Below are 26,592 nucleotides of genomic sequence, written 5' to 3' on the forward strand. Positions count from 1 at the left end.
AGCACTGAGAAAAAGCCAGGCAAAGAACTAAAGAAAGAATGTTGCAGGCAGAGGACAAATATCCTGAGTCAGATGCAAACTTGATGCATTCTAAGGTCAAAAGGAAAATGGTAAGAGAAATCAGAGAGGTCACAGAGCAGTGACATGATCTGATTTGTGTTTTTAAAAGATTGCCCTGTCCATTGTGGAAGGACAAGCATGAAAGGAAAGGAAGAAGCAATTACAGTAATTCCCAAGAGAGCGAATGGTGGCCGGGACCAAAACGGAATAAAGGGGGATTCATTTCAGCATATTGAGGGTATAGAATTAAAGGATTTAGTGTTGGATTATGTGTGGGGTGGCAAGATAAGGGAAGAGAACAATCGAGAATAAGGATCTGCAAAGTTTTTCTATAAAGAGCCAGATATATAAATATTTTCAGCTTTGCAGGTCATACTGTCTCTGTTACAACTAGTCAACTCTGCTATTATATGTAAAAGCAGCTATAGATAATATATAATAGAATGAATGTGGTTATGTTCCAGTAAAACTTTACAGGCAGTGGGTCAGATTTGGACCACAGGCAGAAGTTTGCTGACCCCTGCTCTACAATAACTCCTTGAAAGAATAAGACAGGTGTTCTCTTCTGGAAAAGCTTACCATGTAGAGGCTAATGGATGCTCTGAAGACCTCAGCTCTCCCAGGTTATTACCACCATGCACAATAGGGTAGATAAAGCTGAGACCCTGGGCCTATTGGAGAAAGGGCTTCATTACCCAGGGAAGCCCTTCCCCCACCCCCATTTCCCAGGCTTCTGTCCACATTAGCTGGAGTAAACCAGAAGATACCCAGATTATGTGTTTGTTTGACTTTCTTTACTACCTATATATGGCAGAAATCTTAGACAAATATAGACAAATTTGGTATATTCAATGATTTTATCTTTTATGCTGCCATGCAGTCTATTATATCTATAACTATACTTTTTAATAAATATATTACAGTTGTTAGTATATTAGCATTTATTATTTCTAATTATAAGTTCTTTAATATGCCATTTGTTCCTTGAACTTCCCTCTGAAAAGACATACAGAGTTTAATGTTATTTCTTTATTTCAGAAAAAAACTACATTAAATATAGGGTGATTAAATTCCTGGACTGGAGGCCTTTAGCTTTTATAGAAGGCAATGAAAACTCCTTCATGCATTTCTTCAATAAGCATTTATTGAGTGTATTGTGCTCTGGTACTTTGCTAACATGAGGGAGACATAGTCAGAAAAACCTGGCCATCAAGGAGTTCAGTATCTAGTGAGGAAGATTGACCAAAAAACTACCAATTCCAGAACTGTGCAGTGAGTGCTCTGAAAAGGCAAGCACAAGGTATCAGATGAAGTTCAGGTTGGGCATATAAGAGAGGGTGGGAGACAGATGTGCTCATGCTAGGACAGTGCTTCTCGAAGGATCTGTTCTCAGGGCCAGTTGTGTTTTGTTTTAATTTCCAATCCATCACAGATAGATGCTCTTGCAAAATCAAATACAAATGGACAGCTAGAAAAAAATGAAAAAGGCATAAAAAAATAAATGGCCACTTAAAAATTTTCTTGATTGAACATAGATAAAATTATATTTCAATGAAAATATCAAGACAAACAGTTGATGAAATGAAAAAAATCACCAAAAGTGATATCACTGTCATTGAAAGTGTTTTCACAAGCAATAAGAAAGAGAATAATGGCTGTTGTACTTATTTTCTTATTTTACAGTCCTAACAAAACTAACATTTATAGGTGAAAGAGCAATTCTCTGTCCTAACTGCAGTAGGGAGACTTTTAAAGAACAATGTGTATGCCAAGTCCCATCCTTAATGTACTAAATGTGCCTGTTTCTTGCTTGCTAACTTTTCTGATCTAGGTTGGACTGATGGAAATGCTATCTGCAGAAAATAATGTATACCTAAACCGTTTTGTGTTTTGTTTAATACACTCAGTGTGGAGAAATCAGTCTTAAAGAGGTGTCTTGTCAGAAATGGATGAAGTGATTTTTAAAACAGTTTCAACAAATGCAGGATATTCATTGTATTTTTTTTTAAAGGACATGAGATGTTCTATTTTCATTAATCCTTCATTAATAGCCAGTTCTATCAATTTGACCAGTAAAGTTATTGTTACATTTAAACTATCTTTCAATAAAAGAAGTAGATTCTGGATTTTGTACACTTTGGGTTACAATTAGGTAACTAACATCCCACATTCAAATTACCCTCTTGTGCATGACTTGTATGCAGTTTGTACCAAATGTTTATTACCTCTGGAGTTTAAAAAATAACATAACAGTTATTTTTCAGTACATATATTATACCCTGTTCAAAAATACGAGTCCACCTGATATTGCTCTTGGATGGTTTAGCAATGTCAGATTGCTATAAAAATTCCTAAACTTCTCTACTTATCCCTTCACAGACCAATAACAGTTTACCAATCACACTTTGAATAGAACTAGTCTACCAAAGATTCCTGAGTGCAGTCATGCTTAGGTAAAGGTAGATTATATACAGGAATCTGGTATATAATGATTTAAGATAGAATATTAACAAATTCAAATTGGCATTAGGGAGAAAAATCTCAAAATATGTCTTCTAAAAATCTACTTTTTCCCTTATTACATTAAGATGTATCATTCTTATCAGAGATTGAAAGTCAAAAAAAGTCTGAAATAAAACTTTAAGCCAGAAACTATTGCAAATACTTCAACAGTAAATTTATTAGATAAGCAAATAAATAAGACTGAGAGATTGAGTCAATCCATAGAGGATGTTTCTACACACTTAAAAATGTCCTACACTGTATTTTTTTCCCTTCATTTAACCATTAAGTTGGTGACTGTATAATGACAAACATAACCTAGAGCCAAATAAGTACTAAAACAATATGGCTCCAACTTTGAAATAACAGTGAAAAATGTCTAAAAGAATACATGCCAAAATATCAGTATTGAGCTCTGGGCTGTGGAATAATAAGTAATCTTTTATTTTGTGGAGTTTTTTTAGTGCCTGACAAAATTTCAACATATTGTGCCTAGAATCATAATTAGACCATGCCGTTTGAGTAATATAATAAGTCTAGTCAATTCATCAAGGCTGTCCTGAAGAAGACTAACTGTATAAACATATCAGACATGAAAAGATGGTTAACACTATATGGATTTTTGTTTCTCAAAAGTCACAGTAAATGTACACTAGCCAAGAAATGGAAGCAACCTAAGTGTCCATAAGTAGATGAATGGATAAAGATGTGGTACACATACACAATGGAATACTATTCAGCCATAAGAAAAAAACAGATCCTACCATTTGCAACAACATGGATGGAGCTAGAGGGTATTATGCTCAGTGAAATAAGCCAGGCAGAGAAAGACAAGTACCAAATGATTTCCCTCATCTGTGGAGTATAACAACAAAGCAAAAACTGAAGGAACAAAATAGCAGCAGACTCACAGAACCCAAGAATGGACTAACAGTTACCAAAGGGAAAGGGACTGGGGAGGATGGGTGGGAAGGGAGGGATAAGGGGGAAAAAAGGGCATTACAATTAGCACACATAATGTAGGGGGGGGTCACAGGGAGGGTTGTATATACAGAGTAGACAAGTAATGATTCTATAGCATCTTACTACACTGATAGACAGTGACTGTAATGGGGTATGTTGGGGGGATTTGGTAATAGGGATAGTCTAGTAACCATAATGTTGTTCAAGTAATTGTACATTAACAATAACAAAATAAAAAATAAAAATAAAAAAGAGACAATTCAGAAAAGAAATCATGGTAAATGAAATGGGAGAGTTCTGAAATCAGCTCTTAACTTTTGATTTGGTCAAAGGCCAATTTGGATCATTATATAAAAACATTGATTATTTTAAAGCATGTAATTATAATCAGGAAATGTTTGTTTAAATTAAATGTGTTATTTGTAATAAGTTTTTCTTAGTAATCCCCGTGATGGATGAGGGATTATGGGTTATTGTTACAAGGGAAAGCAAACAAATTTCTAACACCTTGGTAAGTGTAATTTTCTCTTGAATATAAACTTACGTGTAGATTAAATATACACTAATAAGAAAATGATTTGCTCATAAAAGTGTCATTGCTTTCTCTAAAATTAGTATCATATGATTTTGAGTAGATGACATTCTTCTGTACACAATAGAGCCTTCTGATAAGCAATTAACCACTCTTCATTGCTCACCTTGTATTATAGTTTTTTGTTTCTTATCTTATATAAGGCTATATAAATTTTGCAACAGTGTATCTTATTCTCTTTGCATAACTCACAGTAGCTTGAGTCATTCTTTATGGAGAGTAGGATTACATAAATACATGTGTGTCTGGGTGAATGTATGGAGGGAAGGATGGATGAGTGGATGGATGGATAATTGAAATGATATGGATGTTGGTTGGTTTTATTGTATTTGGGCCTCATTTTCCCTTTAAAGAAACTTATGTTCATATGGTACTTGATAGTATAAGCTACTGGCAATTGTGACTGCTATTTATAAATAAAACAATCAAACAAATGAACTTAAAACAAACACATGAAGCCACAAAGAGAGTTGATTTTTAAATATAAGTACCAAAATAATGGAGGATACTTCTAAAATCTTGGACTTAGCTCAAAAACAAGTGTGTCAACTAATTTTGGACACTAAATTTTGATTTTCTTTCAATAAATATATTTTAAAAGGATTTGACCCATATTCAGGATAAGAAAGGCTAATGGGCTATAATCATATGCACTTGTCAAATTAAGAGAGCTTTGTCAAGAGTTGAGATAATGTTTGACAAACACTACTTAGCACTATAGAAGTATTTGCAGTGGTTTCTGGTTTAAGATTTTACTTGGACTCACTTTGGCTTAAAATCTTTAACTGTTAAGAATTGATTACCATCTTATTTAAGGACGTAATCAAGAAAACTCATAAATTTTGAGATTTTCTCCCACCCTATTTTGAATTTGAAAAGATTCTATTTTAAATATTTTTATAGAAGATTCCTAAGCCTATAATAAAATAGAGAATAGGAGATCATGAGGACTAAATTAACTAATATATATTATTGAATACATACATAGTTTTTTAATATAAAAAGTGCTTAGTAAACTGTAAACTAAAATATAAATTCTTTTTTCGCACTATGATAATGCATTTGGACGGACTTTCTAATAATATAATAGCCTGTTTCTCTCTAGATGAAGACTCATCATATCACAACTGAAGAACAAAATTACACACTTTTTAGACATACCACTGAGTAATCAACTCCCTTCAGAAGGATGTTTTGGCTTAATAATGAAAGCATCTTAATAACTGAAATTATTACCCGCTGAGTTACTGTCACTATAATGATCTAAAACAGACTAATTTCCTAGAATGAGAAACAGCCATTTAACTGATATCCCTTGAGGAAAATGTCTATTGATGTGAAAAGCTCATTTCTCCTCACTCCCTCTTTTCCTTTGTTTCCTTCCTCCCTCCCCTCCTTCTTCCTTCCATCCTTTTTTCTCTCCTTCCTTCCTTTTTCTCACCCCTCCTTTACAAGTATGTTTGAACTACCAGCATTAAACATAAAAGGGATTTCCCATTTGCTCCCCTTTATGTTTTTTGTTCTTTGTTCTCAACTAATAACATTTTATCTACCACCCTTAAAAAATTCATGTCAAGACTTGTTAAAATTGTATTTCATTTCCCAAGAAAAGTAACAGGAATGTGCCTCTCAGTATACGTGCAATAAGGTTTACTAATGAAGTGCCCAAAATTAAAGTCTTTTACACATTAATATCTTTTTCATTCATTCTGAAATTATGTCTAGAGTATTTGTGAAATGGACTCTCTTATTTTACAGTGCTAAAGTGTAACTAATGCATGAACTGTGAGATTTTTTTATAAAAGAGAATTTAATGATTTTCCTTGTCTGCCGTATTTGTTATAACTGATAATATTTTATGGTTTCTGCTCATTCAGTTAAAGTTTCCAAAGCATTTCATTACAATCCCTTTCTGAATAGAATAAGAAGCCTTCTCCTTAGTAGTCAAGAAATGTCATAGGGCCTGAGTAAATATTTCAAAATACATCTGATAGCTGTAAAAATACTTCCCCAAATGCCTATTTGATGAGGTTCCACACGGACAGCAGGTGTTTCTGCAGAGTATCTGTGAGGGAAAAAGGAAACACTAATTAGCTCATACTTGTGCCAGGAGAGATAAATACTATAATTCCATCAGTTATGCTTATCAAGATCTAAAATTATTCATTGATCAGTGCAGAAATGCATGAACAGAGACAGTCATTTGGAACTTAATAACATTGTTTGAAAGTTCTGCATTTTCTTGTAGTTAGGTATAATGGTTAACTTATCACATTTGAGGAGACTTAGAATATTAGCAGGGTGTATTTGTTTCATTTTTGGAAAAATGTTATTTAGACAAGATTGCTTTCTAAATGAAGATTATTTACAAAGGACATATGGTTCCAATTCCAAAGCCAAGATTTTGGATACTTTATTTTGAAAAGAAATTGCAAATGTTTAACCATAGTCAAGAACATAAATATAAATATTTTTATACATAGTTGCCCTACTATCTCCTTCACCTTTTATATACACATGAGTGTGTATGTATACTGGTGTCTGTGTGTGCAGAAATAATAAGTTGATATTCTGCAATGTATATACATGTAATGAATGACCTGTTTGGCTGTGAAAATTTTGCTTATGGATTTTTTAAAAATAAGAGTATGTATTTATGCTATAATGTTAAGTTAAAATCAAGATATTAAATCATAAGCTACTTTATGATTATAACTCTAAAGCAACAGTAAAGCTATGCAGGAAAAAAGAGTAAAAAGAGGTACATAAACATGTCCCATTAGTTATTTATGGTTAGGAGATTATAAGTGATTTCTTAATTTTTTTCTGTTTAAAATTTTTCCAAACCATAAAGTCAATTACGTTTTAAATGAAAAGGGTATTCTTAATTAGAGGAATTTATTTCAAAAATAATTTTCTGTCATATCAAGATAGATGTCTTTTGTAAGTATGTATTGTTTCCTTTATTTTTTATCTAGTAGTAAAAAAAGTAATAAATACTAGGTCATTAGCACCACATAGAAAATTCATATTTTAAATCAGGAAAACTTAACACATATAAAAAACTCATACTTCAAATAGTTCTGTTCAGTCTTTTTAAGCATGATGCTTGTCATTGGACATGACTATGATTTAACAAAAATGGATATAAACAGCTTGTCACCAGGTCTAAAATGTGACTTTTCTCCAATCTGGTTCAACTTACTTTTAAACTAATTGTTGTGATTAGATAGTTTCTACTTTTAAAGCTCTTTATAGCTTCATCTGATGTATGCTTTTCCATTTGTATGCTTCGCTAATAGAAATTTCAAACTGTATCTTGGAAAAGTGATTTGCATAGTTTTAACCAAGCTTAGTAGGATGAATAGATTTTCTTAAGTTAAAAAGTCTTTATCCTTATCAAATTTTTCATCAGCTTATACTTTAATTTTTTGATAATATACTATCCTGCTTAAGATGTCTTTAGCTCAAATAGTTACTAGGGAGGAAAACAGGAATTATCATTTAACTATTTGAACCCTCAAAGCTACTATAAATTTTAAATGTCTAAGAACACCATCACTTAATATAACAATGTATTTGAAATTGTATTCTTTGGTTCTTCTCTATCAATGCCTTTTCACAATTTTTTGGATATTGTATTAAAAATAAGTTTTATAAAGCACAGGAGTGGGTATTAGGGTGTATGGATTATAAACTGGGATGTGCAGCTAAATTGCAATAATCTTGGACAAGTAATTTAAATTCTCTGTGCTTAAATTTCATGTTATCTATAAAAACAAAAATCCAGTCAAATATTACCACCTTTTTTTCCATAATAAAGAAATATTGTACTTGACTATACAATGTAAGCCCGTCTGTCTATCTTAGGGAATTTCTCCAGACGCAGACTTTCTCTAAGTAATGACCAAGGCATTCTAGGGGAAAGTAACAAAATTCATGAAAACAATGGGGAAAAATCATATTTGAACATTTTCCCAACCATGGAGATTATATTTATCATTTATTTTATCATTGTATATTTTTGAAAATTTGATAAGGACTGTTGCCTATTGCAGTATTCATTGAGCTTTCATTCATTTGATGTTCATTAATACAATTCATTACAGAAAACTTAACACTCTAGAATATGTTTCTTGATTCCCTGACCTTCTGTCTAGTCATTTTCTTTTGGTCTCTTTTTACATTAGAAATACTTAGTGTATTTAGCCCAGCATTCTAGTTACCCTGTCCTCCCCGATGAGATCATTATCCAAGGGCCTGACATAATAGCTGCTCCATCCCAGCCTCAAGTAGAATAAGATCCTGTTTATAGGTTTTCAAAAAATAAAGTATGAAAGTGATTGAGCAACACTTAAATTTAAATCAAGCTTCCTATATGTTTCAGGATCTGACCATGCATATTTTGACACAAATCCATTTACATGTGTTAAGATATAGTGGTTTAAAATTAAAATGTTGTTTCTTACAGCACTTTAAAATTCTCCCTCCACATATCAGATATTACCAGTGATTTGATAGTTATCTTTAAGGCACAGTGATTTGGATTGGAGCCACAGCATAGGTTTTGAGGGTGTGAAGGACTCTTAAAATGGTGTGTGAATTACTGCCTCCTTCCATATCTACCTTCACACTTCCTGGCTGTATGACTTAAGGTCAGTTTCTTAACCTCTCATGCTTTAGTATCTTTATCTATAAAATGGAGATAATGCTAACTTACAAGATCACTGTAACTATTAAAGTATTTGTTACTCCATATAAGCCCACACACCAATGTCTCGCATATAAGCCCCATGTAAATAAGGGCTCTGATTATTAAGTGAATACTCAGTCTTCTGAATACAGACTTCCCTTTTGTTCCCTCATTGAGTCTAGTTTTGTGGTTGCCAAAATGTGCACATAAGAAATATTGTATCTGGTTGAATTCAATAATTTTTGATTCTAGAGTGTTGTGTGTGTGTATTCATTTCATGCTGACTATAATATATTATAGATATATAATAGATGAGACTTCACTGTGTAAAGTAAGGCTGAACACAGTTCTCAGTACATTCAATATTGAATGTACCAAGGTACATCTAGGATACTGAATAGATTGGGTTTAAGTAGTTGCACTACTCTTTAGGTTCACGCTAAAGTCAGTTTCTTCATTCCCCCAAAATGAGTTCATTTTTCTCTCCTGTTATTTTTCTATCTCCTGCATATTTGTTTTGCCTTTGAAGATTAGTACATTATTTTGTTAAGTGGAAATAATAATGCTTATCTTTTACAGTTTGTTTGAGGATTGAAATTAATATGTATTTATGATAATTAAGAGAATAGTGCATATGGTAGTCATTCCATAATTAGTAGTTCTTGTTATTTCACTATTATAATTGACTCATTAACATTGCAATGTATATCACTTTGTTTTTACTATTCCACCCACTTTTTTGAATATCTGCTTTTGCCAGATACAGTTCTAGGTGATAGGAACTATAAAGGTGAATAAGATCAAAGAAGTCCCTGCGCTCAGAGTTTATGTCATTGTCTGATACGTCTCTTAATAATGTATCTGTATTAAGTGTTTGAATTCAATTTTATTTAGATCCTTTCAGATTGTCTCAATATATCATTGACCAGATTGTCGTTTTTATGACTTTGTAGAGGATTTTTCCTAATCACTGTGTTTTTCCTCTGACAGCTCTTTCAAGCATTTGATTGGAGGACTGGATGATGTTTCTAATAAAGCATATGAGGATGCAGAAGCCAAAGCAAAGTAAGTGACATGACTGTCTTTGGCCTTAAACTTGATTTTAAAGAACTGATTTTGAATTAAAAATACTATAAACTATTTTGTTGGAGTTAATAAAGTCAAACACTCTCACAGAAACTCATTACATTAAGAGGGAAAAAAAGCAAACTATTTAAGGTAATTATTACATCTTGTGATTTTTTCACAAGTACATCTCTCCTTTAACATGAAATCTTAGTTTTGTGAGGAAGATCATTTCAACAAGGGGAAATGGTTCGTTTAAAATCCAATATAAGTAATTGAATGTAAACACATTATTTCTCCCACTAAAAATACCTTCTGAATGAATGGTGGTTTTCTTTCATAGTAGTTTGTGAAATTGTATGAAAAATAATGATGCTGGAATTATTTCCCCATGCAAAACTATTCTGCTTTACATTGAAATTTGATGACACTAAAATATATGAGATAGTATATATGAGATGATATGACAGAATGGTATGAGATGGTATATATGCCATTAATGATCATTATAGTATAACACAATGTAATTTTATTTACTGGAATAATTTGCTTTAAAACAAAGTTTTAATTTTTTTGACAAAGTTTGCAAGTAATTTGACATTGACTTATTCTGCAAAATTTTCAGGTTTTTAAAAAGTGTTTTTAATCTATATAATCTCCTTTTCTCCATAATGAAATAATTTAAGTGAAGAAAATTTAGTATTTTATGTCATACAGGACACCTGAAGGATTAAATTGACAAAATTATCACTGAATAGGTAGATAGTTTAGGGACAGAACTTAGCTGGATTTGTAGTAACCCAGAAAGAAAATAAAGAAATAAAATACTATCTTTGGCCTTGAGAATCTATGAAGATTAAAAATTTGATCTAGAACTACATAATTAAGTATTATAATTCATCCTGATAGATCAAATTCTATAGTTTTCAGAGCTGTATATATACAGTCACAATTTCTTCTCTATATGGTTTATTTTGTTTCCTCTGCTCTTTGGAGGGATCTAGGCTTAGATCCTGAGCTTCAGTGCCAGCAGGGTCGCCACTAAGGTTTGCTCAGGAAATGACACTAACCAGTTTTACCACCAAACTGCACATAGTCATAAGTATTGACTATACTGTGAGTGATTGGTGTTAATTTTCTAGTTTTCTACAATAGGTTAAAATACATATTAATGATAACTTTAGGCTTTAGTTTCTGGTAGTTAGCACTAATCCTACCAAGAAGGTAAGAGGGGGCCATTTAAGGTGCCTTATCAGTTTTTAAGTTATAAAGCTCCCTTTGTTATTATTGGACTTCATCCTTGGCAGTGATTTTCTTGCTATGCAAAAATTCATATTTATAATTTATGTCAGCATACTTTTATACATATATATATGTATAAAAGTATGCTGACATAAATTATAAATAAATAAATAAATAAATAAATATATATATATATATATATATGTTCAATTAGATTACCATAGATGATTTTATATATCTATGTTATGTACATGTTATGTACATTATATACATTTTATATCCTGGTGATTATCTTAAAAATTCATCTAAAATCTACTTGAACAACTGTCTAAACATTTTTAGAGGTACTAGAATAAGTCAAGGGTCTTTCAAACCAAAGTATTCCTTGATCTATTTCTATTACCCTGTTAAATTTTAAACAGATTTCCTAGTGAAATTTTTTGTGTAACTGCATGCATCTCATGAACTCTGAGCATTTATAAGTTCATTTGCACATGCATCAGCCAGAGGTAGTAAGGAAAATAAATTACAATGAAATTCCAATTCAGATAACTAAAAGATAGGTATGGCAACAACTCTTCACTTTGGAAGAAAATTGGTCAGCATGAAAAATATGACCCTGAGTCAGGGCCAGAAGCCTTGGGTTATGCCCCTGCCTCTGTCATTCCCAACCAAATGATCTTCGTTATGACTTCATACCTGCCTCCTAATCTCATTATCTTACCTTTAAAATGGTATTTTTGTGATTTAATTGATGGCAATATGTAACAATACTTTTTAAGTTATAAAGGGCTATAAAATTGGGTGATACTATTAGTAGAAGTAATCGCTGAAAATATACCCTAATGAATTTGATAAATGGTTTGATTTTCAGGCATTTATTCCATATCTATTATGTAAAACTAATTTTACCTGGGCAAGAAAGTCTTCAATTTAATGTAGGCAAACTACTCTCCATTTAGTAGCATATTATGAAATTAAATCCAGCCTGGAAAATACCCATAAATTATCATTTTATAAGAATAGTAACATTTAATTAAAAGAAAGTTCAATTACAATTAAAGAACAAAGAAGGGCAATGAAATGAGTTACCTACATGTAAGTGGTTTAATATATTGTTATTCAAGCCACAAATTTGATCAACTATAAATTAGCCATTATATTTATACATGACTATAAATCAGCTCAGACAGTTTAGTTTGAATTTTTCTATTCACTTAATACTAAATCCAAATGAATGCATAACTCACATTCCTTAATACTGATTATTTAGCAAATGGGAATAGCTTGATTGAAAAAAAAATCTAAAACCATTGATCCAAATCTTAGACTGGTTAGGTAAACTTCATTCTTTAAAAGTGCTAAATAAATACTGGATGAGGTAATGATATAGGTTTTACATGATTAGTATCATAGCCTTCTAATAAGTAATTACTATCTGAAGATTTATTAAATTGAAAGCATCACTTTGATTGGGTCCTTCACTCAGAGAAGGTAAATTGTAAATTATTCCCCAGGGAAAACTTTTATTTGAACTAACAAGTTTAAACATCTTTTTGTGTTAGCATTGCTGTCTCTCTTGGATTTTTTTTCCCTTAAGTACAATGTGCTTTCACTCTGTATTTAAGGAGCTTACAAGATTTACCAACATTTGAGGAACAAGGAACAGCCTTTAATTGTTCTAAATTCCTTGGATGATGCTGTTAATACCCCTAAATTTCTATATAGATCACAAAATATGTACCATTCAGAACTGGGGTATTGATTTGGTCTCACTATGTAAGCCTTTTTTTCTTCAAGGTCCCCATGATTTTGCAAAATCCACTAAAGATAAGATTAGTATTCCTTAACACCTCACTAAAATGATGATATTATTTATCCATGGGAAATTAATGTTGGTATTGTCTCATTGACTATGACTATTTGGGGGACATGAGAAAAGAAAAGTGGGACTGACAGGTAAAAATCTATTCAGTTGAGATGTTTAGAAATTCAGTTGTGTGAAATTCATTTGCTGTTAGCATCATTAGGCTCCAAGGATTTCACAAAATGCATAGGCCGTCCCTTTCAGAAAAGCCATACAAAAGAAGTGGCTTGCGTGGCCAGTTCAGGAAGGTTGGTTTGAAAGAAAAATCCCAGTGAAATGGTTCTCAAAACTCTACTGCAGGATATGTGCTCTCAGTTTGTCTCACAAGATCCATTTCCTACAGACAAAATAATTCTTGACAGAACCTTTACCTTTATGGGATGTTCAGGCTTCTTTTGATTGCTACTAATGATCCACTTAGAGTTTCTCTTTTTTAAAATATGAAGTTATAATCATAATGGCATTAGAAGAGACAATGTGAGATCAAAGTTAAGGATCATTAAACCTTAAGTGGACCAGAAAGTGACATGTCTGATGAAAGGTATACATTGTTTTCCTTTAAGAATATGTTATCTATTCATTTAATAAACATTTGAAGTTTACTGAAGATGAGTCAGACATTGTGCTTTGTAATTTGCATATCAAATAGAAATATTTTCTAATACTGAGGATCTTGCAGTTTAGTGGAAAGATTGTTGTGTAACTCAATGATTATTTTCAGCATTTAGTTATAAGAATGTTATGACACTAATTGTGATATATCAATGGGTAGAGAGACCTATCATCTTCATATTTACACCTTGTCTTATAAAAAACAAAACTATTCCAGAAGTATCAAATAGAAAAATGTTTTATTTCATTACACGTATTCCTAAAGTGAAAATAAACTATTTCTTAAATATTTTCAAATTATACTGGTACTGATGTGTTTATTACTGAATAATGTTCTCAGCAATTATAGGCAAAACAGTTCTTTCTCTGTATGAAAAGCATATCTAAAAAATAGCTTGTTAATTACAATACATGATCATAAAAATCCTTAATGGGAAAGTTGCACTCTAATAAGGTAATTTACATATACCATAGCTATATTCCCAGATTATAGTTATACAGAGGGCTAAAACAAAACAACACTCTGTGTTTTATTTATAATGTCTATTTTTATTAAAATTTCATGTATTTTCACTTTAATAGAAATAATATAGTGAGATTTTTTTTAAAAAGTCAGTCTAAACTAAGCAAGCACAACTGCTATTAACTATCTTTCTGCTACAACTTTATATCCTGCTTTTATCCCATTTAGCATGCATTATATTACAAACGTGTGATATTTTTACATACACTTCATAAATATCATTTTGGTGGTGGTCTGATAACACAATGAATGGAAACCTGGTATTTCAGACTGATTCAAGACTTAGCCTTGTTGATTCAATTCATTGTGCTTTTGATGCTAAGTTCTCAATCACTTAAAACCAAAAAGCACCCAATACCTTATACTGGTTCCATTTAGAAGCACTTTCCAAACTACTTTGATGTCATGACACTCATAGAAAACGGGTGCAACATATGGTACCAATTGGCTCAGCTACCCTAGACACTATCCTGCTGCTCTGAAGGCTGAAGGGATCCATATCTAAGCCCTGACATCTATATGAATATAGATGCATAAATGCATTCACTTATGATGTAAGATAACGATTTTCAACACTGACTGTTCTCCATGAGGAACTTTCTTGTGGCAAAACCTATGTAAACCTCCAAATGAGTGCCATCAAATTTTTTAAAAATCCACAACACCAGTTGGTATGATGCAGATTTAAAGAATCCCCAAAATGCCTCTAACCCCACATGTACTAGTATCCGTCATGTTCATTTCCTTTGTCATATGCATCCATTTATTCTACCAATATTTTCTGTGTACCTACAAAATACCATATGTAAAGCAGTGAATAAAATAGACATTTTTTTTGCCTTTATGGTGCCTATAGTCCAGTAGGGGAGAGAGACACACATTAATCCTTCTGGAAAAGCTTCCTGGCAAAGTAACATTTTAACTAGATTTGAGCTGAATTTTAAAGAATAAGTTGGCACTGGCTAGGTAAAAATTAGTTTGTATTAGCCAGGCAAGGAAGTGTGAAGAGCATTCTAGAAAAAAAACAGCATATTCTAAGCCCCCAAGGAAGACACCACAACCTATTAAAAGAACCAAAGTAATATGGCTGGGATCTAGAATGGGAAAGAGAGATCAGATGTTAAGAATTTAGGGAAATCACAGCAGGCTTCTAAGCTAGCAGATGAGATGAGATGGTTTATGTTACAATTTAAACACTCTTTCCTCTGTGGTTGGAGGAGTGTAAAGTGAGATCAGGGAGAACAACCAGAATATTTTCCAGGGGAAGCTGATGGTATACAGGACTACAGTGAGGGCAGAGTGAGTAGAGAAGAGCATTTCAGAGATAGGTGGCAATGTCAAGAGGTCTTCGTAAGCAAATAGCTATTGGTAACAAAGAGGAGAAATGTCAAGGATGATGCATTGAGCTCTTGAAATCAGAGAGAGACAATGACATTCACCAAGTTAGAGAAAGATTGTACGGTAGCCAGGTTTGAAGAGTGAGGTGATTGTGAATCGGTTTTTGCTCAGGTTTTAACTATAAGGTGCCCTTGAAGCATGTTTAGGCAGGTCTGCAGCTCAGAGAGGATGGTATTCATTTGAAAATAATGAGCATTTAGATGGTAGATGGTAAAGAGGTGGATGAGATAGAAAGCAAAAATGAGAGGAGCGTGGCACTGAGGATTGATTCTTGAGGAACTTTAGCATTTAAAAATCAGAGAAAAGAGCAAGATTTCACACATACAGCATAGACTGAAAAGGAGAGGGGAGAGAGAAAAGGAAAAGCAGATGATGAGAGTGTGGTTCCAGAAAGGAGGAGGAGACAGGGATACTGTATGTTGCTGAGAGTTCTAGTGTCCTCATTAATAAATGCCAGTTGGATTTGGCAAACCACGGGCTCACTTTTGTTTTAGGATGGAGTGATAGGGATCAAGTCCCCTAACATGGGCTCAAAAGGAATCACATTTGAAGAAACAAAAGTCAGTGAGCTTATATAGACTTATAAGACATTTCAAGTGAAATAGTCAGAAATATGAATGGAAGATGATATATATTCAATATCGAGAGAGAAGTGAGCATGTTAAGTCAGGTAGAGAAAAAAAAGAGTAGAGGACAGAGCATTTGAGGTCCTTTTAATTTTCATAGACAAAGGCAGACCTTTTCAGAGGAAAAGTCAGAGAACTTCCATGGGTGAGGTTTACACCACAATGTGATGTGATTTCTGAAGAAGGTTTTAAAAAGGTTTTCACTTTTCTGTCTTATGTTAGGTAATATTCCCTGAGGTTTAAATATGGTCCTCTCTCAAAAGAACCTGTGAAAATTAAAAATTTTCCAGAGAGGAATTAAGTTTTTTGTCCTAACATCATAGCATAAATTTGTACAATAGGCTCCTTTTGCTCCCAGGATAAAATGAGTCTCCCTTTGGGCCCAAGGAGGACTGGGGAGCACCCAGCAAGGAGGCACAGACTGGCCACCAAAGACTTAATGGCCCACCTTGGAATTACCATTTTGTCCTGCTTTACTCTCCTCCCTGTGCACCTCTGTATATTCTCTTACTTCCTACTTTGTCCCCCAAAAAAGGACCTTTGTACCAGATTCACATAATACAGAAAGGATAACTAAAAACAAGAAAGATCCAAGTATGGTAGGGAGGCAGAAATAAGGCTAATATACAAAGCACAGTCCGTATTATCAGTACATGAGAAAAGAGCAATGAACAACCACATAAGAGGAATCAGAGTGGACTCTGACTTACTGCCCCTACACAACAAAGTACCAGCCACTTCCCCGAGCTCTTTGCAAGGACTGTAGAGAGTGTTGTCTGCATATGGACCACTCTTTTGGCCTTTCAATTTAGTCCAAATAAAATTTTTACTCCTATTTCCATAATTAGTCCTCATGGATTTAAAGCTCCCCTTCTGTTTACAAGTTCATTTGCAAAGGAACATTTTAGATTGTCTGATAGTTTCAGGATTACTTTTGGTGCCAAGCCGTGTTGTTTGACACAATATGACGGTAGTACACGATGTTCCCTTGTTACATTTTATTAGCAGGGACAATCCTTTTGTTGCTAACTCGGTTGTCATAGGGCCATTGCTCTGTACTTGTTGGCATGTTGTTCAGGCCTTTGAAAATTCACTCATCAAATACATCTGAAAACACACAGTTACGCAAATCAACAGAGGTCTGTATTATTCTCAAATGTCTTCCCAAATACCCCCAGGGTCATCTAGCATCTAACAAGCATGAGATTTTAAATGCACAATCAAATACACATGGGGTTGCTCTTTTGAACATTCTGACTTTGAAAATTTGGCCTTTTTTATTAGTGCTTTTCTGTCCAGCATTCTAGAGTAAAGATCTTTGTATTCCCACAATCTTATCAACAATTTACTTAAACCAAGTTGTTCTTGATCTAAGCAACTCTGAGGGAAATAAGCCTGGAAAATTGTTTTTCCCCCTATGAAAAGAATTCAAGTGAGGAATAGCCTGTTCCAAAATGGGAACTATATGCCAACTAAATGGAAAGAATACTAAGTATGGCGTTATGAAATAGCCCTCAAGCCAGAATTAGAATTTGCTGACCACTTCCAGGATTGAGTAGTTAGAAGACAGTCCCATTCTTGGGCAATAAAAAATGTTTTCCATTTTATTGCAGGGCAAAGCATAGGAGACTTGAAGCATTTCCAGTAGTTGGCCCTGAACTAATAAGTTGGCTTTCAGCTGTGCAAGAACTATTGCTTTTCAGACTCCAGTACATGTAATCAAGATGGGAAGAAGTATAGAACAGTTTCTATGGCCACCAATGCTAACAGATTAATACTTCAGTGTGACTTGTGACTACAAAGAGCATCAAAGTAAATTTCTCTTTCAAGTGCAGTCAGACATATGGTGGCTATCTTAAAAAAAGAAAGATTTTTCAAGATAAAACTTCTTGGCCTTGAGTAGGAATATTTTTTCTGTATCATTATAAATTTTAAAACTCTCTAAGGCCATTTGCTAATTTCTTCTCTGCAGCAATTATCTTTAAGACTCCCTAGGTAGCAAGACTCTCTAAAGGTGAATCCCAGTATGTCCTGGCGTGCAACCTCTTCTAATTGACAAAACAGGTAATTGAAAATTATAGTGCTGCTGACTGGCTTCGTAGATGGAGACAAGCCATTTGGGTACTAACTCTTGTTTCCTTTCTTCTAAAAGAAGAGATGATTCCTTTCCACAATTGCCATGTTAGATAACAACAACTGGAAATTACTTTCAAAACATCAAGAGTCCTTTAAATCTTAATGATTATTTGGTCCCACATGGTAATTAGATCAGCTTTTCCAGAGTCCTGAACATCCATAGAAAATTTGTGTCTTGTCAATATGCTGATGTCCTAGAGCCTGTATGGGATGCAATACTTTTTAAACAGTAAAAATGAATACTACCTAGTATCTCCCTTTGTGTTCTCAGCAGTTTCAATTGCAAAATAATAACCTTTGGCTTATAAGACCTCTGCTTTTTCAGTGAGTATGTTTTTTCTCAGTGGAGCGAAGTTATCACACAGCTTCACATATCAAATATGGGTCATTTTAGAGAGAAAACCTTTGAGCATAGCAAGGGCAAAGGTGCTGAGGGAGGTCTCTCTGCCAGGTCCATGGTCACACAGCGAGGGAAACAGTACCTTGGAGTTGGGACACCTGGGCTCAGTCACAGCACTGGTGCTAAACTTTTCCATGGGACCTTGCACACAAGGTCTAGAGACTATCAGTTAGCATCTCTGGTCCTGTATCCTACCCTTAGAAATGGTTATTCTGCAATCCTTTCTAGTTTAAATGGTTAAAATGTGGAAACCAACCAGCCGTTCTTTTAGAAACATAACTCCCTTTTATATGAACAATATTTTGACCTGTACTGTTTTCTAAATTTATAGTGAAAATCTCTATGTGGTTGTCAATAGAAAACAGTCTTAAGGAACATAGAATAATTTGTGCATCTATATTTTAATAAAAGTCTCCACGTTCTATTTCTTCCCTTTTAGAATCTGAAGGTATCACTGTTAGTGCTTACTTTATTCAAAATATTTAAATCAAAATCATGTAGTTTTGCTTGAAGTACATTTTGATAACTCATAGTAGTTAAATAAATCAGCCTTTAGAAACAGAGCAGTTTTCATTTTCATCATTAGACATATAATTTTCTCTTGCCAATATGACATTTAGATATGGTAATAAACCAGGCTATCTTTCAATAAAATCCCTTTTGAAAATTGTGGAGTGCTTTTGAAACTGGAAATGTTATACCAATATTTCTCCTGTGAATCCTTTAAGAAAGAAATTATTTTAAAATAAAGAATTAAAATGGCAGTATAAATTGTTTTGATACTATGAACATAATACAGCAGGTTAACTTATGTCCTCAAATTGTCGTATGAGGAAGATGATATATCATAGAACGAAGCATAGATGCTGTTCATAGCCATGTGTTTGTGTCACACCAGTTTCCTCCAATGTATAAATTGCAAGCATTACTCAACTTTATAAACTGTATTAATTACTTCAGGCAACCAATCTATTCCCTACTATATCAGACATGTAGGGATATAAAACAAAGGCTGTTACTCTAACACTCAGAAGCTGTTCAAACATTTAGATGACCTAGATATATTACTGATTGAGCACATTGAATAGTAATGATCCTAATATCCTTGACAAGGGGATAAAGCAGCTTCCTAAAATGATGAATTTAAGACCACTTCCAGTTTAAGTATTTAGAAAGGATGACCCATTGGGCCTATATGTAATTCCCCATCAGTTTTTCTAAGTTTCTTGTTAATATGTCCCTGAATTTTTTAAGCACAGTGTGTTTGTTGTGCTAGTAAACTTAGCTTATCAAAATGTCACAATTTGGTAAAACATACATTTTACTGAAAATAATTTAGTTCAAAGAGCTGTTCACCAAAATCAAAATTACTTACTTACCAATCTAGTAAGGACGTTCCTCTGGATGGGGCTAATGATTTCTCCTCTCAAGCCTCTTAACTTTATTATACTACTTGAACCAGTAAGTTAATGGTGAAGAATATGCTTTATCTATATAATAAAACTTCATTTCAAATGGTCTCCAAAAGTTGCCTTGAGATAAAAAAAAAAAGGCCAATGAAGATGACACTTTTATTAATGGATCAAATGACAGATGGAGCTTTTTTGAATGATGGTGTGAACTAGGTGAATATATAAGTCCCTGATTTGAAAAGCTGTTAACGTACACATTGATTAATATTCCCTTCTGCACTGGAACAAGTGGTCAAAACAATAGCTTCACATAGGGGAGCAGGTGGGGTGTACAAGGAAATGGGAATATAAAAGAACTATTTGATCATTTATCAAAATGTGATTTCCACACCTCATTTATAAAAAAGTTAAGATACAATAATTACATGATACAGGGCATGTTTTTCTAGCTCATATTTTCAACTATTTATTGCATTCGTGAGAAATTAAGAAATCATAAAACTCAAATAAAAAATACTTCTTCCTCTAAAAAGCATAACATATCCCTAACAGCCAAATAGATTTTATTCAAAAACAGAAATATCTTACCTCATTGTTCCTTAGTAGGACCAAAGGAAAGTACACTATCTACTTCACATAATTTCTCTTTACATTATTATTTAATGCATCTATAATATTTTATTTTGCTAATGTGTTGCTTTTTAATGATGTTACTCTGCAGGTAAATAAAAATGAAATATTAATAAGAAATTCATTTTTTTTAGATTGGACCATATGAAACTGCCACTATTTGGCCATTTTTAGTCTATTGAATAGCATTTTCACAGTTCAACCTGTGATTTCATTAGAAATTTTTGATGCTGTGATTAGTACAGAGTACTTAAGAATTAGACTGCCATTGTCAGATACCAAGCTACATTATTTAATTTCTACATTCTGAATTTACTCCTAGATGCACCAGTGTTTAACTGTAGTCTCCACCTTATAATAGTTTCATAAACATTATACCTAAATTGGTTTACTCATAAGTTTGTTTTATGAGCCTTTCAGCCTTATGCCATTTTTATGATCTTAGAAATAATACACAACTGTACATATAAAAAAGAGTTTTTCAACTTCAGCACTATTGGCAGTTCAGGATGGATTGGATAACCATCTGCTGCTGTGTGAACTGCATGATAGCATCACGGGATTCTACTCACTTCTGAGCTGTTTACTCACATCTGACGCCAAATAAGTGGGTCTTTTCTGCACCAGCAACCAGTCCTGCCACTCTCTCGATGCCCACTGAATGTCCTACAATTCAGATAAATCCCAACACTACCTGGAGTTAGTGCAGTCCCCTCGGGTTAAGTGCTCGGTCCCACAAGCCTGCCCCCACTTCAGACACCAAACACAAGTCCTAGGTTACCTGTCCTTCACACCAACCGGTTATAAATCGGGGGTTCCCACAACCCCTTCTTCAGTTCCATGATTCACTAGAACAACTCACAGAACTCAGAAAAAATAGTTTATTTACCATTACTGTTTTCTTATAAAAGATACTACTCAGAAACAGCCAAACCTAGAGCTGAATGCAGCAAGGTACGGGTGGGCACAGAACTCCCATGCCCTGTGTATGCACAGCACCCTCTCGGCCCCTTTATGCATTCACCGACTCTGAAACTATCCTAACCTGATTGTTTAGGGTTTTTGTGGGTATTTTATCATGTAGGCAGAGTTGATTAAATCACTGACCATTGGTTATTGACCCGACCTCCAGCCCTTCAGCCCTCTCCCGAGGTGGGGGTGGGGGTGCCGGTGCCGCTGTTGAAAGTTCCAGCCCTCCAACCATGCCTTGGTCTTTCTGGTGGCCAGCCACCATTCTAAAGCTATCTAGGAGTGGCCAGCTACCAGTTATCTCATTAGCATGTCAAACACACATTTATTGCTCCAGAGAGTCCAAGGATTTTTGGAGCTATGTGCCAGGAATCAGAGAAAAAACCAAATATGTATTCCCCTTTATATTACACCACCAACCACCAGTAGCATATACCTCCCACCTGTTCCTCAAATTATGACAATCAAAAATGTTCTTAGATACTGCCAAATATATGCTGCTGGGAGGTGGGAGGACAAAACTGCCCCTTGTTAAGAACCATTGATACAAATAGAAGACAGATAAATACAAAATTATTGGGAGAGGGGGACACTAAAATTATATTCAGATCAGGTACAGAATTTTTTCATGTTGAAAATATGCCTTGCTTTCCTACAGTTCTCTAGAACAAAAGTGTAGTTGCAATGGAAGTGTCACAATTGGCATCAGACAAGACTTTAAGTTCCAGAAGGGCAGGGTTTTCCAAAATTTTATTAATTCAAATGTTAGAATATAAACTATACAAAATAATTTACTCCCATTCAATTAGGTTTCCCCCTAATACTCAAGATTTTTAAAAATCATATTCCTTCTGAGAAGCAGAGTTTTAAGCATTACAGGACAATTAATTCACTGGGAGAATCCAGCCCACTGGGATGCTAAAACTTTGTTGTTTGAAGATGCTAGAGTTAGTAGATTTGCTAAAGCTAGGAAAACAGTCTCAGTTTGTTCTGTGCATTGTTGACTGACATTTTTCACATTAGATGCTAAGTCACTATGATAATCCCAAATGTAATTACTTGTGTATAATGCATTTAATTTTTCTTTCTATTCATGTAAACCCTCAGGTTATAATAATACAGCATGGCATCGCATTAAGATATAAAATGCAAAAAACAGATTTTAGGTAAAACCAACATCAATAGAATACTGATATTATATTGGTAACATTGTATATTGTGAAATTGAACATACTACAAAGGGGGAATGAATATGAGGCAGGCAAAGATAGAGGTATTTTTAAGGACTAGAAGTCACCAATTGGACGGTTTCTCCAAATAGCAGCATTTTTACTACAAGTTCTCTCGACATGGTTTCATTAACTTTTAGAAATGAAGGGCATGACATTCTTTAAATTCCACTTTTGTGGTAATCACAAACAATAGATCTACCAACACAATGCGGTATTGCCATTCCTGCTGCCCACTGACATGATTATCATTTCCCAAGTGTTTCCAAGGGCTAAATGCTGGTCAGTTTGACTCCCTGCTGATTGAGGAAAGAGTCAGAAACAACTAGGCACAGCCATGCCCATCCATAAAGGGTTGTCATCTGTACATCCTCAGATATGGTACATGGACACATTAAACAGAGAATGTTGGAATTTCTGTGTATGAGAAGAAAGCAAGAATTGGGAATACATAGGATCTAGGATTGTTAAAAAGACCCCAAGGAGAATAATCAGTTGAAAGAGTACACTGCTGGGATTACTACACAAGAATAAATCTTTTGAGTGTTTTTAACTGTGGGTTACAATTCAATAGAGGGTTGTTGAAGGTTCTGTAGTGGATCATGACCAGCATTTTTATTATTTCAGAGGAATCATATGTAGTCATATTATTTGTGAGTTTTTTTCATTATATATAAATGTATATTTAATTATCTTAATATAATTGTATTTTATATACATATATTTAGTTTATGTATTACATATGTAATTTATATGTTTTTTTATATCTATAAGAAAAATGGGTGTAAGGGATGGGTATGATAAAAAATGTATTTCTTAATGGGACCCTAGCCAAAAAAGTTTGGAAACTAATAAAAAACCAATGTAAATGCCTGCTTCCCAATTCAGTTGTACCAATCACTGTAATTTCAATTTGCTTTTTAAAAAGAGGTGGTTTCTATTGTGTGCATCAAATAAACTTACCTTATGGCTATGGATTATACTCCCTTGGCCAGTTGGGTACCTTAAAAATGTGTGCAGTTGAATTCAAAGAGGACAAGGCAAGAGAGTGAGAGGTGCAGGGTACATACCCTTCCATATGCAAAGCACATGTCATTCTAGTGATGGGCTGGTAGCATCACTTCCATGTTCAAAGGGCAGTACATCATTACTGTGAAGAAATTAACTGTCAACATTTTTTCAGTTCAAATACACGAGGTAAATACTGGGCAAAGAAAATACAAAACCGAGGATATGTTCTCTTGAGAGACTTGGGAGGGGGAGGCTGAAAAGGATCAAGAGTTTCATTCATTCACTTCAGACCCCTTAGATCCTAGTGGACATATTTCCATTTGCCATTTATCAAATTAGTCCACCACAAGCCTTCACAGCATTTCAAAAGACTGATCCTAATCAGGTGGTAATATTCAGATATCATGTTTACTGTTACAACAAAAGCAAAAAATAAACGTATCCTGCCCTTGGGGACTGTTGTCAGCCTTTTAGAGTCACCTCTTTAATGATGAGTGTTTTCATTTATATTCTTAAGCTCTCTCTTCAGGATTTGAAAACTTTAATAATCTTCTAGTCACCACAGATGTTTTTCAATATGGGTTTAACTCTGTATTTATTAGAGACATAGACAGTGTCTATTCATTCTAAAGTATAGTGAAGGCCTCTACTTACTAAAATACCTTGACAACAAGAAAGTTCAGGTAGTCCAAATTCATTTTATTTTAGTGGATACTAAGGTGCACTAAGAGGACCAACAAGAACTCATACATTTCTAAACTATAAAATGAAACCTTAGTTCTATTCAGTTCCTCATGCTTCTTTGAAAATTAATAATTCATCCATATAACTTTCACAAAATAAATATCAGCTAAGTAAAATGTTCAAGTAATCAAAACTACCCAAATCCCAGAGAATCTGGGAAATTTAAATGTATCCTATGAAAACAGAACATATTATTATTGAAAGATGAATAAATGTATTTGAAAGCCCTACATTAAATGTTAAAATACTATGTAAATATAATTCCTTTATACTTATATTTTTAATAAATATGAATATAATAATGACAATAATGGCTAATATTTTTGAGCAATTATTATGTGCCAGGCTTTATATGAATTATCTCATTTAATCCTGTCAATAATTCTATGAGGCAAATATTCTTATTTCTGCTAATTTTACAGATAAGGAAACTGAGGCTTAGAAGGATTAATCTCAAGGTCTCACAATTTGTAAATGGTTAGAAGAAGGATTCACACTAGCCACCAGATATCTGCTGCCAAAGTCAATTTGTGAACTTTTAGGTCCCTAACCATTTCACATGCGTATTTTCATAATATACATTTTTGGATCTTTTTATTACACAAATTTTCAATCAGAGAAGGTAGAGCAATGAACTCCTCCACTTATATCACCCAGATTCAAGCTATCTTTCACCCCAATCATTTCATCTAATTCTTGTTACAAGCTTTTTTACAGAGATACTTTGAAACAAATCACTAACATATCATTCCCTCTAAATACATCCTTTCATATTTATCTTCTAAAAATATGAAAACTCATCTACATAACCACAACATGAACATCACACATAACAAAATGAGTATCTATTCATTATTCAATTTTCCTCAGTTTTCTCAGCTTTTCCTTTTTTTGGTTCATTTGTTTGACTTGGGACCAAAACAAATCACATACATAGCACGTAGGTTATGTCACTTAAGTCTCTTAAAGGAGTTCCCTAATCGCCCTATTAAGTTGTTAAAAATACTGAATTGCTGTCCTGATATATAGATACCCCATTTCAGATTTGTCTTATTGTTTCTAAATGTTGTTATCTATTTTCTCTCTCTCCACTGTATTTCTTACAAAGGGTCGTAAAACCTAAAGGATTGCTTAGATTAATGTTGAAGTTTTTTATGGTAAGAAAACTTCACAGGAGGCTGTGTACTTCAGTATTCACTGTAACTGGAGGCAAATTGGGCCTGATTATTCCACTTAACAGCTGCAAGAAATTGAACCAGTGAATTAGGAGGTCACAGCCTAAGCCTTTTATAAAGTTTCCTATCAACATTTTATCAAAATATTTTAATATTAGGGATGATCATTGCATGAATCAACTATCTCATCAGGCTTTTAACATGATCATTATCCAATTCCATCATTGTTTCAATATCGATTCATTGGAATTCTCTAAAAAAAATCCTGTCATCCACTACGAATCTGATAGGCTGTTTACCCTCATCCTATACATTTAAAACAGGCAATATGAATGCCTTTTATTCTTTCCCATTAATTACCAGTTTCCAGAGAAATTGGCACCTTAGTTACTTCTTGGTGATAAATGAGATTTTCTTAATTTCATATTTTGTCCATTTTTTTTGTATCATTATGAGTTCATGGATTTTTATACATTGAATGTATCATGTTTGCTCCTTGTTTCTTCTTTATACAATCTTAGTTGCCAAGAGCTGCTTTGCTTCCTGTATAAAAAGATGTCCTAGGCTCTTCATGTGCATTTCCTCCTGAGAAATTGGCCATTTCTCAAGAAAGCTGCTTCTTTTTAGACAGAACTGGGGCTAAGTAAAGGGGGTCACTGCTACTGCATCTCTGCACTTCTGGGCCTTTTTAAGTAGAAAAAGTAAAGGAATGAGTATTTAAATATTATTTAACTCACAATACT

The 26,592-nt window shown here is 33.6% G+C and overlaps 1 protein-coding gene across 3 annotated transcripts in view; it reads left to right on the top strand.

The window, feature by feature from the left end:
- PRKG1 (protein kinase cGMP-dependent 1) overlaps positions 1 to 26,592 on the top strand; it is a 1,239,474-nt gene that overhangs the window by 1,115,501 nt on the left and 97,381 nt on the right. For all 3 annotated transcript variants that reach the window (XM_036924011.2, XM_036924010.2, XM_036924012.2), the window contains one exon: positions 9,801 to 9,875. In XM_036924011.2, coding sequence (XP_036779906.1) covers positions 9,801 to 9,875 — 75 coding nt within the window. The remainder of the gene's footprint in view (positions 1 to 9,800; positions 9,876 to 26,592) is intronic.

The sequence above is a fragment of the Manis pentadactyla genome, chromosome 8 (assembly GCF_030020395.1).
Source record: "Manis pentadactyla isolate mManPen7 chromosome 8, mManPen7.hap1, whole genome shotgun sequence".
NCBI lineage: Eukaryota > Metazoa > Chordata > Mammalia > Pholidota > Manidae > Manis > Manis pentadactyla.